Genomic DNA, 19,551 nt, shown 5'->3' on the forward strand with positions numbered 1-19,551 from the left:
TTGAAAGATGACTGAAATTATTATGACCTGCAAACAAGACAACCTTTATGTACGAAATAAAGATTCAGCACTACCAGAAGGGATCAGCCCTTTAACAAATTGTATTATTAGAAATTTAGGAGTTGTACATCAAATTTAATAAACAAAAAGCTCCTCTGCTCTTCCCTCACACTTTAATTTCATTTCCTCTGAGAGCCCAGCTATCCTGCATGTTACTTTTAGAATAAGAATGTCTGACACAAAATGCATCCAGCCTTTGAAGTTAGGGTGATAAAACTCTTGAGATCAGCTGAGTGGTAACAGCTATGACAATACTTGAAGTCTCCGTGTAAGCTGTTCATATGAATTATGCTGCTTTTCACTCACTTCATCCCAAGTTGTCAAAAAGCACATATCAGCCTTTGTTCATCTGTGTTAGCTTGTTAACTATTAAACACATGGAGATGAAAACCATGAAGTACATGAAGCTGCATAATATTGTTCAAGGCAGTGCTCTTCTAAAAAGCATGATTCCACTAAGAGGTTTATTTGTCCTGAGAAGATTATATTTGCCTCAATGGATTTTGAATTCTGAAGTAAAACTTAGATTCAATAACTCAGATCCATTTTACAACCCTAGCTTTCCAATTTTTCAGATACTTGTTCACAGATCAGTTTTGGAGCAAACATATCACGCTATATGAGAAGTGCCTGAGTTACCAGACAATAGAGTAATATTTGGAAATCCGGCTCCTCAATTAATGCTAGTTTAGCACGCAAGATGACTCCTGAACTATAAAATTCTTGGTCTACAATTTTGTCATGAAACCCACATTTTTGTGGCTTGTTCCACAGTGGCTATCCAAGTTTACAGTGGAAAATATGAGTAATGGCTACATTTAAACAAACGGACTTCAGGAAAAATACTTGTGTCAGATCTGACAAAACAAGAGCAAACTGCAAGCCAAAATCAGGTTAGTAAACATGTCTCTTACTTTAGGCTTTATATGGTTCTTATTGCAAAAAACCAGAGAAGTAAAAAAATAAAATTGAGTTAGTACCTGTGGAACAACAGAAGAATTGTTGTAGAAACAATACTGAAGCAGGAAACATTAACTGTTAAATGGTAAGGAACTGTAGTGCCCCACATGAGGTACAGCATCACAGAGATCAGTATGAGTGGGCTCAATGAATTCTGTGCCTGTGCTGTGGCGTGCATGAACCTTGCCAGACACCAAGGTATGTTGGGATGTTTGCTACATGGATGTTATGAGGACTAGTTCCACTTGATGTTTGTCTGCTGAAAGCTTGCTAAAAAGTAGCTGCAAAAAGGATGTGTTTAATATCAAAATAAACATAACAAGTACACAAAAGTAGTTTAAACATTCACAACCAAAAGAAACTGAAGTAATCAATAGCAGGATTACCAAAAAGCAGAACAGGTGCTCAGAGGAAAAGTCAGCAGAATTCCCAGCCATGCTGCAAATTGTGGTTTTGTACTACTGGAATTGGTACATACAAATTCAATGAGTCTGAAGTTTGCTGTAGGTGAAAACATAGTAATCTTTAACATTATTTCAATAGAAAATGTAATTTGGGTCATTGTATCCTTGCTAATACAGCATCCAGTTCACCTGACTAACTGTAATCCCTCTCTGGTTTAGAGGGCTACTAAACACAGGATTATTTATAACAGTTTTTTTTTCAGCAGTACATTCAAGAACATCTCCTGCAATGGGTAAATGACAGCAACACAGCATAGTCTCTAAAGCAAAACTATATTCTTGCATGCAATTCTAGGCAAATGAGATTCTTTTGAAAGAATCTCAGGTCATATGGGGCCTACTTTCACAGATATTCATCCAGAATTCAAAGCTTAATTTTCAGACAGCAACTTGAATTTGCGGTGCAGCAGAGAATTCAGCACTGCTACATAAACTATAACTAACAAAGGTTCAAAAACATCTTCAAAAAGCATGGATTTAAGGCACAAACTGACAATCTTTCATCCCACAAAGTAAATCATGAACAGAGCTTATTTAAAGAAAGTGTAATACATGATCTCCTTCTTTAGACACTTAGAAGAAATACTGAATTTCTTACAAATCTCTTATAAGAACTCTTCCTGGCCACTGACCCTAATTCCAAGACATGAAACCAATTATGATTAGTCAAGGCATTCTATTCCTGGCGAGAACAAAAAAATCCTTTTAATATACATACATTTCCATTTTGTTAACTTGCAGTGATGTCCATTTCCTCCTGAAGTATAAGCATCAATAAGAAATCCAAATATTTTCTTTCAGATTTAGCTTTCTACCTTTTTCATCTACCCCATTCCTCCTCCTCTCAGGGAAAAAAAAGCAAACCAGAAAACTCTGAAGAAGTAGGTTACTTACAAGAAGAAAGCTCATTGTAGGAAAAATATATACCCAGTAATTCAGTTCTGTTGACTGCCTCAGACAGTGGTGAGAGAACCATTCCGTAGACTGATCTGGAAAGAATGATTAAAAAAGAGGGACACAGTCAGGAATTTAAATGCTCTTGACTACTGACACACTTTGCTAATCTATCTTGAGAAGGTCACTTAACTTCATTGTGTGAATTTCCAAAAGGATGTATTCATTTTATCCATCTTTAAATAAGATTTTCATCTCAGATATTCAAAGCCATTCCAAAAAGGACTACACTTTCATTTGTTACTACAGCCAAGAGATTGTCAGATGGGGGCAGGTAAATTGTGATATTCTGTAGCAATATGTGACACCATTCCGTAATTAAACTATTGGAATAAAACACAGTAATTAACATGAAATCATTCTAGATTCACACTGTTCATTTGTGCTTCCACGAACACAGCAATTTAGGACTATTTATGTTCATACACTTCACAATTCAATACAGGAAAGCTTTCAATGCCAAGATTTAAAATCCATATGCTTAAGATACATGATTATACATACATGCATCTTATAAACTGAGATGGAAATTGCTTTCCCTTTTGCAAGATTACCTAGTGCCTTTCATTAAGGCACACAAAGCTTACAGTCCTTCAGAGTGATTCCAGCTAGTGCTATCCAAGCAGTCTTCTTTCCATGGTCGGGGGCCAAGTCTTCAAAGTACACCTCCGCTGACTGAGGACAGACACATGGGAGGTATTTTCAAGAATGCAGTACTAAGAATATTCAGTCTTCATGCAAAGTCAGCATATTAATCTTAAAATTTTTCATGCCACACATTTGTTCAGTTTTCACACTGTGGGCAAAAAGTTTTCCACAGGTCTTTCACACCACCTGTCCTGCTGCCTTGGATAGCACTTGCTATCTCTTCTTCGTGAAGCCAGTTCCTCAGCATCCATAGCCATATTGCACCTCATACATATGAGCTGGCTCCAATACCTATAATCATTAGAAAAACAGATCTGTAAGAACAAAAATCCTCATCAGTTACACATCTTCTTGCATCTTTATTAAAAAAAAAAAAATGAAGAGCAGTTCCTAGCTTTTCCAAACCTATCCTGTTGGCAACCCATCTGACTTTAAAAGTTTCCAGACTGACACTGCATCCACTTGCCCCATTAGTATTTATGTTCAGTTTTTATTACTTTCTCAAAGTTCCTTGTCTCCAGGTGACTTCTTAATCACAAATATTCAATATGTACATGCTTAATTTCTTTTACTTTGTTAGTTTTTCTGTTCCTTTATTGCACTGTGCTAAAAATTAAGGTCTTTTGCATATACAATGGTCTTCATTGAAAACAGACAAGACGTACTTCATTAGTCCCCTTTTACCCACCCACATCAGATTCATTGTCCATCTTACAAAGTAACACCTAAATAATAATTCCTGTTCCAAAGATGGGCCTCTTGGCTTTCCTGTTGAGTGTTCCGCATGAAAGAGCAAGAAAAATGAGCTGATTTCAGAAAGACTAAACTTTCCACTGCTCAAAAATGGAGTCAGAGATATCTACACAAATTTCTTTCAGCAGCAAGTAATGACTGGGATATACTTTTCTTCAGGCAAGAAAAATAAAATTGATGTATCAGTGTGTTTTAGAATGATCAAAACTGAATATCCATGTTCAAGAGTCTAGCTTAAAAACTTTGAAATAAAATTAATTAACACTTCTCTCTCTAAGTCACCATTGCCTGTTGCTCAAGAAAAAGATGTTAAAGTTCAGTCTGCTGGACTCAACTTCACATTGCAGGAAAAAAAGCAACTATTCCTATGGCTTTGGGACAACAACACATTTAACAAAACTTTCCTAGCTGCACACAAAATGAAAACATCTTGCCTGTAACATTCCTTTTAGCAATAGCAAAAAAAGCATTTTAACGAGAGTCTCCAGATTATAATCAAGTTTCTAACTGAAAGAATAAATGCTGACTCCCATTTATATGAAAAGGGGGGTAATTCAACCAATTCTAAATGTTCTGCTGTTCACTGCAACTACATCAAATTCATATTCTTAAAGAGTAAAAAAAATAATTAAAATATTTTCAACTGTGTACAATATTAATCCAAAGCAAAATACTAGTACATTAGAACACCAAATTTTAAAATGACAAAAAGTGGAGTTATATAGATCCAAAGCATACACTGAAGTTTTAATTTGTTCAGTGGTACAATTTGCAAATACTTAGGACCTCAGGTGACAGCATTCCTGATTTGACACAATTCTATTGATAAAGACCCGTGATTCTGCGTGGCATTTAATCCTTCCTAGGTTTAGCTGATATTACTTTTGCTCTGAGCAGTGGTTTGATCAGAGTCCTTGTTGGAGGTTCTCTAAGCATGCCCTGGTACTTAACTCTTACTAAACCAAATTCTATTATTATTCTATGAATGACATATGGCCAAGATCTACAACAGAACCTTTTGTGTAACTTTTCTTCCAGAATATAAAGATTTTGTGTTTCTATTGTTTTGCAAAGAATAAATGTCTTTATATGAAAGTTCACTTATGCTGACATTCAGCACCTCCCACAACTTACAAAATGGAAGGAGGAAAAATTATTATGTTATTCTAGTGATCCATCATAGACTAATGAATCACAACAATCTTTTTTAATAACTGACCAGCAATACAAAGCCTCAATGACCTATGTATATTTTTCAAGTTTTAAAGCTCATCACTAGAAATGTGCCTAAAAATGCCAGGAGGAGAGTTCTATTGTGACAGACAAATGTAATCCATGTTCCAAAGGGCTGATGATCAACTCATTTGTCTGTTCATGAAAAACATAAGTTGTTATATTCCAGATTGACACAATTCTGATCTCTGCTCTAATGCTTGGCCTACTCACTCTTAATAAATCCCACAGAGAAATCCAAAAACAGTCTGCAAATCAAATTATTTTAGTTTGGCATTCAGTACTAAAGTTCTATTAATTTCCTTATGGATAAAGTAAACACAAAACTTCAGACTTTCCTGGAAATCCTGCCATTTAAAAATAGGGAAAAAGGACAACCCCCCCCCCCCCCACCACTGCAAACCATCCAGCTGGTAATCCTGATAGCTACAGACTACAGTTAACTGATAGTGATGTAAACTCCTTATGCCAGCTTGCTTAAGCACAGAAGCACAAATGCACATAATTAAGATCTGATGTTTGCTTTTTCCTCCAAACACAAATGCAGTATTTGTGTTTGAGCACTGGCAGTAACAACTGTGAACTATGCTATTAATGTCTGATTTAAAAATGCTTGTGGCAGAATCCTGTCTAGAGGAACAAAAATAAAATGTATTCAGACAAAGCAACAGTGAAAAGTGCATTAAGAAAATTAAAAACAGTGATTACAGAAGAAAATAATGTATTGTCCTCTCAGAAAGTTATTTATGTATAACATTTTTAAAATGGATCCAAACACTGCCATTCTCAATATAAGCTAAATTTCTGAGAGGATGTATTTTTAAAGTATATGCAAATCCTTGTTTTATTAAAAGGGAGAAATACAGTTCAGTACACTTCTTGCTTATTTTCCTCAATTTTTTGAGGAATTTTCCTAAATGTCTAAATTTTTGTATTTATTTTTTTATTTTTATGGTTAAATAAATTGGTACTAAACAGTCGAGGAATCCAGATGCATTTATGGCTTCATTTATTAACTCAGGTTTAAGAATTTATATCTTAAAATAATGCATTGCAGAACCGAGGCTTCTTCAGTTCAACAAGGGACACAATGAAAACAGCTTAAAGAAGCATTTCATACTAAACTGGGGCATCCATTTACTAGGCAGTCTCCCAGAATGATCTCTGGCTCTAAATCAGTATCTGAAGGTGTATCCTTTCACTGAGGATGCATGGATTTCAGCTGTCTGTTGCAAGTGGCTGTAGTAGGATTATAGAAAATGTTCTCTTGCCTGTTCTTTTGAAGTGTTCCGTAGTGATTGCTAATGCTGTATAAAATCAGTCCTACAACTTAGTCTTTTTTGTGAGATATGCACACAGAAATCCTCTGGTGATTATTGTTCTGAATTTTTAAGGCCATACAAGGCTGAACACAACCAGAGTCTTTGGAAAACCATGATCCAGGTAGGCAGAAAAACATCCGCCCTGTTACTGTCTCTCTGTGTGGTTGTTTTTGGCAGCCACTTCTGCCAAAGCATCCTGCCAAAATTTGTCAATTCATGTGTCTTGGTTTGAAAGGACAGGTGTCTGCTAAAGAAGGCAGGAACCTCTCTTGAAATGGAAAAATGCAAATAAAACAGCCCCACCCTCCAATTATTATAATCTTAAAATCAAGGGTCTCTTAGGTAAAGATATGGGAATAGGAATAACAGTTCTTTAATAAGAAAATTTAAATAAAAATACAGTAGTACAAAAAACCCCACTAACAGAATACAACCTGACACCCTATTGGTCAGGGTGTTGGTAGCAATCAGATTAAATGGTGGCTGCAGTCCTCCTGGAGTGAAAGACATTGTTCTGTTGAAGCAATGATCCTGTAGCAGGGTGTAGTTTTCCTCCAAAGGTCCAGTGGTGGTATAGATGGGTCTGGTCTTCCTCTGGGAATCCAGTGGACAAAGGCTGACTGTGATGTTCCAAATCTCAGATTATATCCAGGTAGGAATCCTCCCCCTGGGTGGAGCATCTCACACTGGGATGATTTTATCATTATCAGCCACGAAGTGAGACTCAATGGCCCATTATCAGAAGAGATTCCTCTTGAGGGAGGATGGGTCATGGAAGGGATGAAGAACACTGCCTCACCTGGGTTTAACAGCTTCATTAACAGAAGATTTTGTCATGGAATTATGAAGGATGGGTCATGGAAGAGAAAGAACATTGCCCCACCTGGTTTTAACAGATGGTAATAGAATACATACTCTTGGTTACATCTTGCATTGCAACCCAAGACATCATGTTGCTATCAGTCACATTGCTTCCACTGGTAGATTAAACAAAAACAAGTTTTCCCAAGGTGGCACCAAATAAATCTTGATAAAGTTGGAAGGGACATCCTGAGACATCTAGACTAAGTCACCTTCTGATAGCAGGTTCACTTTGGGCAGATGGCTCAGGACATCTGAATATCTCCAAGTATGGAGACCTGGCTCAGTGTTTCATCACATTTACAGGAAAGAAATATTTCCTTATATGAAATAAAGTGGCTTCTACATCAGATAAGTGGGAAATAAGACTCATCTTCTAATCACAGAAGTTCCTTTTGGGACAAGACTTAAAAATTCTTTAGGAGCATAAAAAAATTTGATATGTTCTTAACATATCAAATGGAGCTTCTTTAATTAAAACAAATTGTTATGGGCATCATCTGGAGACTTATCACTGCTACTTGACTACTTTTGTGCTCTAGAGGAAGTTAAAATTTGAGATTTCTAGTATTCAGCAACTAGCAAAAACCTCAAATCTCCATATTGCATGAGCATGTGCATAATTTTCTGCCTGCACTTAAAAACGAGCCTTTTGATAAAGCCAAACAGAAGCAAGTGCTTAAATACTTTGATTAATAATAATTTAAACTAGAGACACCTTTCTTACAGCCTTATATGTATTACATGTGCTAAAATCTTCAGTCTATCTGCAAATAAAAGGGATATTCCTCATCCACATGAAGCACTGACTGTGACAGGATTATTTGCGTTAAGAGCAACAAAGAACTGCCTTATACTGTAAAGCAACAAACATTGCCTGTTACATACTTTCCTTTGTCATTACATATAAGATAATATAACTGACAGCTGAAGAATCTGTATCCACTGGATACGGCTAAGTCTGTCCCTTATTTCATATAAACAAATTCTAGTTGATTTTATTTTTTTAGATTAGCATCTCATAAACAAATGAGCTAGCACAGAGTCCTGACCCTATGCAGTGCCTATCCTAAGAAAATACTGTTCTGTGAAACAAGTAATTTCAAGTTGAGGACCTACTTGCTTACTATTTGTGTAATGTACCATGCAAGCAGCATCTCAAACCACTTTTGGAAGGAAAAACTAGAGTGGATGTGGTATAAATTCCAGAAACCCATGGTGCACAGATACTGTCTTTGGCCAAATTCTGACCTTATTTTTGCATGAGGCAATCCAAGTTAAAAAAAGGAATGGCAGAATTAGTCTCATGCTGAATACATTGCAATATACAAATCTACAAAGCCAGAATATTCTAAGGAAAAGAAAAGAGAAGGGAAATTGTGATACAAGTACACACAAGCCAAAATTTCACTGCCAAACCTCAGACTGCAGAAATGATTAGGGGGCTGAGCTTTGTCTAATTCTTTAAGCAAAAAAATCCCCTTTTATTACACTCCTTGGGCCACTGTGCATTCTTTTAAATCCCAAACAGTTTTCCTAATTTATATTGACTTACACCAGGCAACACAGAGCTTCCTTAAGTCCTAAGTTTCTTGTACACTTAGACAAACTGCAAAGCACAGAAACTCATCATTGAAATATGCATTTCACAAATAGCAGAACTACCAATTTATTTTTTTTTAGGGACTCCTGCCCTTTGCTCTTAATTTTTCTATTAAAGTAATTCCAGCCCTTTCTATCCACCATGTCTTCTGAGCACTTGAGCAGGACTGAGACCGCACGTGCAGGCTCCAGCATGCAGAGCTACCACACTTGAGCCTATCACATTCAAACACACTGTATGAAAGCTGAATTCTCCCCAGCTTTCCTTCAGTAGAGGCATTCATTTGAATCATCCTAATCTATTAATTCAGCAGTTTTCCCAATCCTTCCAGATTATTTCCTCTGAAGTCCTACTCGTCATTTAAAGCAGCCAACAGAGACATTTAAAATGACTGATAGAAAGGTATTAGAAAGGTAGACAGAATCAAGATTAAACAGAACAAATTTCCACAGGGAAATAGAGGAGAGAAAAAGGTGTTTTAAACAGTACAGTAGTTCCAAATACTTTATACACTCTGATTTTTTCAGCATTAAAAAAAAACAAAATGAGATCCTATACTCTGTTTTTTAGCAGCTTCTACACACAGCTGACATAGAAGAAACATGGATTTACTTTTCATGCAGAAAAGCTTTTATTCCCACTTTCATACAACTCAGTAAATTGCCCAGAGAGTGATTTATTCTATGCTATGATCTCCTGAATATCTTCTACCCACACAAAAGATGGATGCTGGCAGGCAGAGCTGTCAGTAGGAATTTCAGCAGAATTAAATTGTTTAGTACTTAAAATACAGCACAATAGCCGTAATTTCATTTGAACTGTTGCCATTAATGAAACTACAAGCCAAGACCTAGGCGTTCATCACTGTGCAGCCACTGGGAATTTCTCTGCGCACACTTCACCACAGATGTAGGTAGCTCAGTCCTGGAAGTGTTACTATACCTGAAAGAATGACAAGCCAGGCCTGGCACTTTCTCTCAATAGTGAAAGACACAGGTGCATATCAACTGCTAAGGAGTTTCCCATCAGTATTTAACAGGTGTTTTCACAGCTATCCCGATCCTCTGCCAAAATGCAAACTAGGAATTTCAATGCATATGAGTTGAAAAATGTTTAAAAGGAGGCTAAAATATACATAATATACAGATATGCAAATATTTGTATATGTACACTGCACATTAATTGAGCAGGAAGCATGTTTTTCTGGAGTGTGTTCTTCTGAAATATTACAGCTGCTACAAAATGAAGAGACAAATTCAAATACATTAAATACTTGGCTAAAGATACCACATCAGTAGATAATTGTTCATCACCTAGACTTTTGGTGAAACACCTATTAAAATGCTTTAGCTTAAGTGCCATAATTAAAACAAACCACAGATTGTTCTCTCAGTCCAAGAAAATGCATACAACCTGAATTCTGTTCTATGCCATTTATATATGCCCTGAATGGAAGCTCAGGACTAGCATATGTCCTTTAAAGGCAATGAAACATAGCGAATTTCATAAGAAGTGTTTTGAGCGTAATAGAGATGACTTTTGCTGAGGTACCCTTTCTACTCAGAAACTGCAGATTTGGCTGCCTCTGACAGATTAAACTAATTAACCACCCTTCAGGCATCCCCAAAGGTCTATATGGAAACTCAGACACTGAAGAGGTGAATAAGCCATTGGTTCTCTCCAGAAGAATTAGTTTTTATGTGCATATCTCTCATCACTGCTAATCAACCATGATACACACTCTTTCTGCCAAACTCCCTGAGATGTATGGGTAAACATCCGCAAAGTCTGAAAAAATGCTATACACTTCACTTCCCTGTCCAGCCTACAGAAGGAGGGGAAAATCACATGCAGGACAGCCTGTATTACTGGCAGCTCAGAGGTCAGCTCATGACTGATCTGGTATATGATCTTGTATATATATGTGTGTGTGTATATATATATGGTACATATATGTTAGGGCTTCTGTGGGGAAAGAAGAGCAAATGAGGTAAGAGAAGCAGCTTGTAAAAAGAAAAGGTCTTTCCTTTTCCAATAATAGAGAGCATAGCAAGCAAAAAATAGAAGAATGGAGACGTGAGGCATCACAGAGAAAAGGACAAACACAAAGGCTGACAAAGGCCTCTCAAAAATGCAGTATTTTGTGCCTCCATTGGGTGATACATATAAGAATTAATACACTCAATTATTGAATCTACTTACATATTGCAGGAGCCACATGACAAAGATTGGAAGCAAACTCAGAGCAATCAGTCTCCATTAAAATTTATAATATGTCACAGAAGATTTCTTGGATCTTCTTGAGAGTAGGAATAAATTGGTGCTTTCTATTTTAAGTGGGAAAAGCAAGTCATGTACACCATTATTATGGTGTATTGTATTATTATTTCCTAAAATCAAAAGAAAGTCCATTTCACAATTTTGAAATTGGCATGTGTCTGAATTCTGACTAAGATATGGATTAATTTCCATGCTCTCCCCTAAGGCCCATGCAGCATTTTGGATGAAGACAAAAGCCTGTCTACAACCTTATGTGTTAGCCTTAGTTACCTGGTACCAGTTGCACCATTAACACACTATGGTTAAATAAGTATTTCAGAGCAGAAGTACCAGCATCCCCTTTGGTTACCGTAACAATCCCCACAATGTGAATAATGCCTGCAAACTCTTCTGGGAAAACTCATCTCTCATCTGCAGAAACCACTGGAGAGAATATAGTCCACAAGAGGAGGAGAGCACTTTTATTTCTTCCACAGTACTGACAGAAATTATTCATGTTTCTCAACAATAACTACTAAAATTAAAACTTTCTTTTGCCTGACCACTTCTCTTCAATAGATCCCTGCCTCTTTGTCTGGTATCAATAATCCTAGCAGATGATAGAGCTGTGCCTCTGCAAGCAAACCTTAGCAATTAAGGTCCAAATATCCAGATTTTCAGAACACAGACATTTTGCTATATTTCTGTAGGCGTTTTCTTTTAAATTATCTGCTTCTTACGAGAAAAGCAGAGCACTAGTTAATTCTTATGTGTGTGCATTTAGTAGATCTTATCTAGTATTTCTCCAGCACAGTACCTAATAGGGAACAGAAGTGAGGTTACATTAACCCAGCTATTTAAGTTTTAATGTCAGCACCTGAACTGCTCAAAACTGGACTGAGAAAAATCTGTCTGCATAAACTGAAATAAACAGTTAAATGAAGGAGCTAGAGATGCTTTCCTAAATAATTTTGCCTCATTAGCAGAGGCATTGTGAAAGTTTCCACTCGGATCACAGCCCTAGGGCATGCTCACAGAGAAAAATCTAGAGGATATTCTACTATTATATCTCAAAAATTCAAACCAGGAGAAAGAGGATGTGTCTGGGAAAATTCGAAAGCGAACACCTGAATGTTTCTGGCTGGTCTGAGACGGACTTTTCAAATCGCGCCGCACAGCGCCATCTTCTGGTGACCAAAAATTGGATTTTTTTTTTCTCTAGTCTGAGAAAAAAAGCTGCAACCATATCAAAGATAATTTCCATACAAGAAAAACCTAGCTTTTAAAAGAGCTATTTTAACTGCAACTGAAGAAAAACATGAATTGCTTACACACCAAATTGAGAAATCTCAAGTATGCATTTCTTCTGTGGCAGGATGTAGATCCACTCTATGGAAGAACATTTGGATGAGCTCTGGAATATAAAAATTGTTGAGCTCTAGCATGAACCCAAATACTCATAGACATACTCAGTGTGCAAAATAGACCATGAGCACCTCATAGCTCGAACTGAACCGCCACAGGCAGTCCACACCAAACCACAGACTTCAAAAAAATAACACATTCTAAAGTATTCTGCTGGTTTCCAGCTTGCTACACTAACAAATACCCTTAATAACTTTTTGAATTTTTCCAACAAGAAGAAACCAGTCAATAGTTTGATTACTTGATTAAGCAATTAGCGTTCAATTAACTCTCCTTTCTTGAGTGGCTCAGCTAACGGGAGACAGGCTTGGTAGTTTTCTAGGTTTGCATACAAATGTTTTTAAGTAGACCAGGAAAACAGAATAAAGGAATAAAAACGTGAAATATCAAAATTCTAGAAAAATGAACTGTGAATGCTTAGAAATAAAGGCTTTCTTTGCCGTGTGAAATAACAGTTCTCACCAGTACACGTGAAAACTTTTCTTCCAATACAGCAGAACTAGTGTAATCAAACCCAGTACTTTAAATCTACCCTTTTATGTACTTTTTTTACTACAACCAGCACCTTCAGGAGACAAGCGAAGACTCGTACCTATCGGTTTGGAAATTAAGTGCTCCACGTGGAGCCCTAGATCCCTCCCGGTGCCTCAGCTTCGACAGCCGCCCACTCCGGGCATTTGGCGTCCCGCAGAGGAGCCTTTCCCTTCCGCGGCCGCTCGTCCCCCGGCTCCCCTCAGGATTTACGGGCTGAGGCAGCGCCCCGCGGGCGGCGCGAGCGGACCGGCTCCCTCGCGACCTCGGGGCCGCGCGCTTCCCGCCGCCGCCGTTTGAACAGCCTCGTGACGTCATCGCGGGGCGGGCTCGCCTGCGACGCCCTCCGCCGGGTCCCTGGCCCGGGGTGCTTAGGGCGGGCCGGTGCGCGGGGGGCGGAGCGCGGGCGGTGCGCAGGCGCGGGGCGCGGATCGCGGAGCGGCGCTCCCATGAGCCGGCGCTGCCGCTCGGCCGCCGCCGCGCTGCTGCGGGGGCTCGCCGGCCCCGCCGCGCTGTGCCTGGGCAGCGCCATGAGCCTCTGCGGAGCGCCGGCAGCCTGCGCCGCGGGGCCTGCGGGCGGCGGCGGGGCGTTCTCCGCGGCGCGGCTGAGTCCGCCGTGGCTGCGGCTGCCCGAGGTGCCGGGCGCCGAACCGCACCGCAGCAACGAGCTGCTGCTGCTGCCGCCGCCGGCCCCGCGCGGCCCGGCCCCGTCGCCGCAGCACCACGTCGTGTACTTCCCGGGGGACGTGCAGGTACGGCGGGCGGCCGCAGGGCGGGAGCGGGGAAGCGGCGCCGGAGGAACGCGTCCCCGGAAGGGATGTGGCGGGGGGCATTGCCCGGCTGCCGCCGCGGCCATCGGAGCATCTCGCTGCCCCGCACGGTCGGGCACAAGCAGCGGGAACGGGCCCTCCGGAAACCTGAGCTGGAGCGGTAGAGGAGGGGAGGAAAGTCATCTTCACAGAATCACTTAGGTTGGAGATCGCTGAGTCCAGCCTATGACCAACATCACCGCGTCAGGCTAGACCCTGGCTCTAAGTGCCATATCCAGTCTTTCCTTCATCACCTTCAGGAACAGTGACTCCACCACCTCCTGGGCAATCCATTCCAATAGATAATCACTCTTTCTGTGAAGGGTGCTTCCTAATGTCCAGCCTAAACCTCCCCTGACACGACCCAAAAGTATGTCGTCTTGTCGCCCGGGAGAAGAGACCGATCCCCATGTGGCTAAAGGGCCTTTCAGGGACCTGTAGAGAGCAATAAGGGCTTCCCCTGAGCCTGCTCTTCTCCAGGCTGAACATCTCCAGCTCCCTCAGCTGCTCCTCAGAGGACTGGTGCTCCAGCCCCTTCACCAGCTCCATTGCCCTTCTCTGGACTCACTCCAGCCCTATAGCACTGCCTGAGGGTGACATTTGTGACAGGGATGGCAGTGTCTGAAAGTGTCAATAGACACAAGAGGATGAAACCCTAAGCTGCCCGGTTGTCCTCTCCAGGCAGAGCACCGTGTCTCTGTGCAGCTGGGTGGACATCCCACACACCATCCTTTGGGAGCTGGACAGGCACTAACGCTTTCTCAGCCTGTCCTGAAAAGGCACTCGTGGTCTCCTGAGTTGGCAAGAAATTGCAGAGACTCTGAAGTGCTGTCCCCGAGCATGTGGTCGACCTCTAACATAGCATGCTCTGGAGCCAGCTAATCTCAATTGTCATTACTGCTTCTCAAAAGCAGGGGTAGTTCCTTCTTCAAGGGAAAAGGTTTTCCCTTCTGTCAGGTAAAGATGCAGAATTTTATGTGTTTTTATTTTAAGGATTGGGATGGCCTACAAAGACGTGTCTGATTGTCATTCTTTCATGTGGTTTCATTATTACTTAGTAAAATAAATGAACTGGTATTCTTTGCCCTTAAGATTTCAGACATGAAGTTCATTCATGACTTGGGGATGAATTTCTTTCCACCTATGCCCTCTGTGGATTTGAATAAAGCAATAAAAATTTCCTGCATCTGAATGAGAGGGGACATTTTTGTTTCTGTATAAAATCCAGAAAACTTGCTACAAAGTATTAAGTCATTTTTTTGTTTTGTAGTAAGGTAATCAGTATTTCTGTAGATGGAGGTAATACAGTAAAATTATGTATTCTTTGTCATACTAAGTTGAATAATATTTCAGTTTTCTTTTTGTGTGAAGTCAACAAAAACTATGAATATTTTTGTGTGCTGATTTTATTGTATTGATCTTGAGGGTACTAAAAATATGTGGTAAAAGACATTAAAGTAAGCAAATTGAAATATACCAGTTTCTTTAACGAGTTTCTTGTTCTGCAAATCTAAAAACTGAGAGCCTTTAATGCATATTTTTCCGTTAAAGTCCTTTCTTAAAAATATGAGTACATTGGAACTGAATCTTTTCACAATGTAGTAATGCTTCTTTTCTATTTTCTTTAATTTTTCAGAACTATCATGACATCATGTCTTGCCACCCAGAAAACTTTCAGTGGGAGCACTGGAGTTTTGAAAATGTTGCTACCATACTTGCACGCCGGTTCCCCAACAGCTTTATTTGGGTCATAAAGTGCTCTCGAATGCACCTGCACAAATTCAGTTGTTATGACAATTTTGTGATGAGTAATATGTTTGGAGCACCAGAGCACAGCACTGACTTTGGAGCTTTCAAGCATCTCCATGCTTTGCTAGTTAATGCATTCAGACTCTCTCAGAATATTCTGCTGTCCCAGAAAAGTGTGCATGGTGTCAGCAAGGATGCAAAAATAGCTGCTTGTAAATCACAGCCGCAGTCTGTTCCTGCAACAAATGGCTGCTCATCCAAAGAAAGGGAGAGAGATTGTGAATGCTCTGATAATTCTGCTGTGAACTTCATGGTACCGTCGGCTGTAGGTGCAGCGTCATTTACTTTGATTGGCTTCAGTAAAGGTTGTGTGGTTTTGAACCAGCTGCTTTACGAGCTGAAGGAAGCCAAGAAAGACACGAATACAGATATCTTCTTAAAAAACATAAAAGCAATTTACTGGCTGGATGGTGGTCACTCAGGAGGAAGCAATACTTGGGTTACTTACCCTGAAGTGCTGAAAGAACTTGCAGAGACAGGAATTGAAGTTCATGCTCATGTTACACCATACCAGGTGTTTGACACAATGAGGTCATGGATTGGGAGAGAGCATGAGAAATTTGTACAGATACTTGAAGGATTTGGCGTGGAAATAAATGATCAACTGCATTTTGCTGATGAAGTTCCCTCCTTAGACAACCATTTCAGAGTTCATGAAGTATTTTGAGACTGTATGTATATGAACAGTATATTCTTTGTAGAAACTTTTAACACTGTAAGTGTTGTCAACTTGATTTTCAGCTTTGAGTAGATGCTTTCTAAACAGAATACTAAGTCAGTTCTGTCTTGCTAATAGATACAATATATAAATTTCTGTCGCTTAAAAAAGGCATATTGGGACCCCATAACTATAACAGATGTTGTTTTTTGATTCCTGGGAAAAAAGTGTTATGAAGAACAATCCCATACTCTTATTTTTATTTTTTTTTTTGTTAAATGTGAATGTTTATTCTCAAACTGTTGGCAGAATTTTTAGTCCTGGATGTCTGCTATCACAGACTGCACTTAATGGGACTTTAACGTACTTGATAATTTTACATGTGTGGATACTTCAACTGAGTGGCTTCCAGGGCTAGAAGTATTGCTCTTTGTCAATAACAGATTGAAGGCTAGTTTTTTGGCTTAAGGAAATTGACTGTAAGAAGAATCATAGTTACATATTTTGCTGAGACCTGTTTTATATGGTAATTAAATATTCCAGTTTTGTAACATTTTTCCTGTTTGAAACAAAGTCACAAATACTCACATTTGGAATAATAGTGCCAATGCATTTCTCTTCCTTATGTGCTCCTTGCCATTTCTGTCACTCTAAAGTTTGATTAATTAATTGTGTAGTATCTGCTAGTGAACAGCCATTTCACCTGGGGGCTTGAAAATTTGATGTAGCTATGTTAAGCAACCAAGAATGTTGATTAGGGTGTAGCTTGTTCCTTTTTCAACATACCTTGCTGTTGCTTTCCTAACTTTTGTAAGGACCAACAGTAATACCTTTATTATCACATCCAGCGGTGACGTCCCTGCCTTGGGGTTTTTCTTGGTAATTGCTGCACTGATGTTGCCCTAAACTGAGCCATAAGCACAAAATCTATTACAAGTTGCATAAAAAAAGATTCAGACTGTGTTGACTGTAGCTCTTTCAAAATGCCTCAGTTTTAAGATCTATTATCTCTTTTAAATGTATTGCAGTAGTTGCTTCTAGAGCCATCCAAAAATCTTTTTTTTGGAGCCTAATTTTTCCTACAGAAAAAAACAATCTCTAATTAAATAGAAAGACAGACAGATCTGATACAAAAGATGTAATCTGGTTCAGACACCAAATCTGAGTGTTCTTAAGAAAGAAATACTGAAAGATGGACAATGATGGTATTAATGGAACTTTTCTACTGTTGCAAGTAACTTCCCATTTATCTACAAAGCTTAGAATCATTCTTAAAGGCAACTGCAGCTTTTAACAATGAACCAGTAACTCCAAATGGTTTTGGATTTCCTGAAGTACAGGAAAACAAAAGCAAGTAAAGGAATACAGAACACCATGAAGATTACACAAACAATTGTGGCTAAGTTTTGAAAAAAGGCGTTTTATTCAACTTTGGTTCTATGTTTGATGGCTTAGTGACATCTCTGCCCTGCTGCTTGTTTCCTGTGACCCTTACACTGTGGAAGGGAAGTCCTGGGTGATCTTTCTTTTGTTGTCATCATTAAAATTTAAAAGGTTCCCTGTAGGCAACTTTTGGCAGAAATTGAGCACATCAGTGATCACTGAACAATGAGAAAAGTGTGTTGTACTCCTAAGAAAATTCCCTTAACACTCAAAATATTAAGGGTGATAGAAAGAATTACGCATACAGCGTGCACCCTACAATTTGAAAGAGAACTGTATCACTAATAATTAGATTAATATACTTAATTCATCGATATGTTCATCAAAATAAATCTGTTTTAATTGATGAAGAAAAGTGCAACATGCTAACAAACTGAAAAAACCTGTAATTTCGTTCCATCTACTTTTTTCTTTTAGTTTCTTGGAGATTTCATTCACTCCTGTTTCTTGATTACCATCTTAATAGGCTTATATCAACTTTTTAATGTGTTTCATGGAACATTTTTTCCCCTTTTTGGTCCTCTTCTTAATGTTTGCAGCATATGTGAGGACTTTTTTTCTGTAAAAGAAGTATGAGTCACCTAAAGAAGTGGTTTTAATAGAAAGCCTTCAAATGGCTTGAAATATATTTAACTATCCACTTACAAAATAAAATTTCAAAAAGTAATCCAACAAAAGCCCCATAACATTCTATTGCTTTTCCTCCCACAGTTTCAGACTGACTTGGCTAAGCTGGGTGTGCTAACACTTGCCCAACCCAATAACTCTGCAGATCAGAGACCAATTTCTAAACAAATCTGTGCCTGCCAGAACAACAGGACTACGTTGTTGCAAGCTTTTGGAAATAGCTGTTAAAATATTGACATTGTCTTCAAAAGTTTCTGGATGGCTGTCCTATGAAAATAATACTAACCTGTTTGATGAAAGCTGCCTACAATAACTGTTAAATAGGCTCAAGTGTTGCTGCATTACTTTGAAGAATAGGCACTTTGTTGTAAAACTAATCTTGTTATGAGACCTCGTGTTGTGGGGGGAAAACTGACTGATTGTTTTTCATTCTTTAAACAGCTGTAGTACTCTGTTGGAATGTGCCTCTGTCATTCACTACAATGCATGCTAAAAATAAATTTTGCAAACTATGTAGAAAATAAACTATTTCTAATGGGTGAAACCACTTTGATGTGAGTATAAAGCCATTAAACAAGGAATGTGCAGTTTTGTGGATTAAGCTTTTTCAGGTGTTTGTGGAGACCTAGTTTAAAAAATCCGATTTATTTGGTAACTTTTCTTCAAGGAGGCTTTGTATTTGTGCAGTCAGCATTCATAATTTTAAAACAGCTTACTGGCATCTCACAAACACGGGAAAGCTGGCATGAAGCAGCCAAGGGTATGACATTTCTATGTTAGGATTAAATGCATCATAGTTTGCATATGCCCATTTTTCAACATTAACTGTAAAGGCAGTTCTTAATAAGCTTAGAAGTAAATGCCTAAAGTTAGGTGGCTCTCCTACTTATAGTGGTGTAAGTCAAGACACTTCTGGTTTTTAATGGAGTGAGCAACATTACACAGTCCTTAGTACAACCTAGTAATGGCTGGTGTTCTTTGTATTACATGCTTGTTTCTGGTACAATAGACAAGACACTATTCAGATTTTAAAACATGCTAACATGTTCTAAACTATGACTTCTAAATTCTTTTAAAGCAAGGCTTGATTCTGTGAAATTGTCCAGATGACTTAAATGATTTTTATTTTGTT

At 38.8% G+C, this 19,551-nt stretch overlaps 1 protein-coding gene and 1 long non-coding RNA gene across 3 annotated transcripts; one reads left to right on the forward strand and one right to left on the reverse strand.

The window, feature by feature from the left end:
- Positions 1-1,086: 1,086 nt before the first annotated feature.
- LOC107207674 lies at positions 1,087-13,355 on the reverse strand. Of its 2 annotated transcripts, XR_004498374.1 has the most exons (5): positions 13,135-13,355; positions 12,453-12,531; positions 3,273-3,377; positions 3,026-3,113; positions 1,087-2,473 (listed from the first exon to the last, which is right to left on the reverse strand). It is a non-coding gene; the product is annotated as an uncharacterized LOC107207674 (long non-coding RNA). The 2 variants fall into 2 exon arrangements; XR_001522869.3 differs by having other exon boundaries at positions 3,026-3,377.
- A 167-nt stretch (positions 13,356-13,522) lies between these two features.
- On the forward strand, positions 13,523-19,020 carry C7H2orf69 (chromosome 7 C2orf69 homolog). Its single transcript, XM_015634365.1, has 2 exons — positions 13,523-13,825; positions 15,519-19,020. The coding sequence occupies exons 1-2, from the start codon at positions 13,523-13,525 to the stop codon at positions 16,356-16,358; spliced, it is 1,143 nt and encodes a 380-aa protein (XP_015489851.1). The 3' UTR covers positions 16,359-19,020.
- The last annotated feature ends 531 nt before the right edge of the window (positions 19,021-19,551 follow it).

Source organism: Parus major, chromosome 7 (genome assembly GCF_001522545.3).
Source record: "Parus major isolate Abel chromosome 7, Parus_major1.1, whole genome shotgun sequence".
In the NCBI taxonomy this organism is placed as follows: Eukaryota; Metazoa; Chordata; class Aves; order Passeriformes; family Paridae; genus Parus; species Parus major.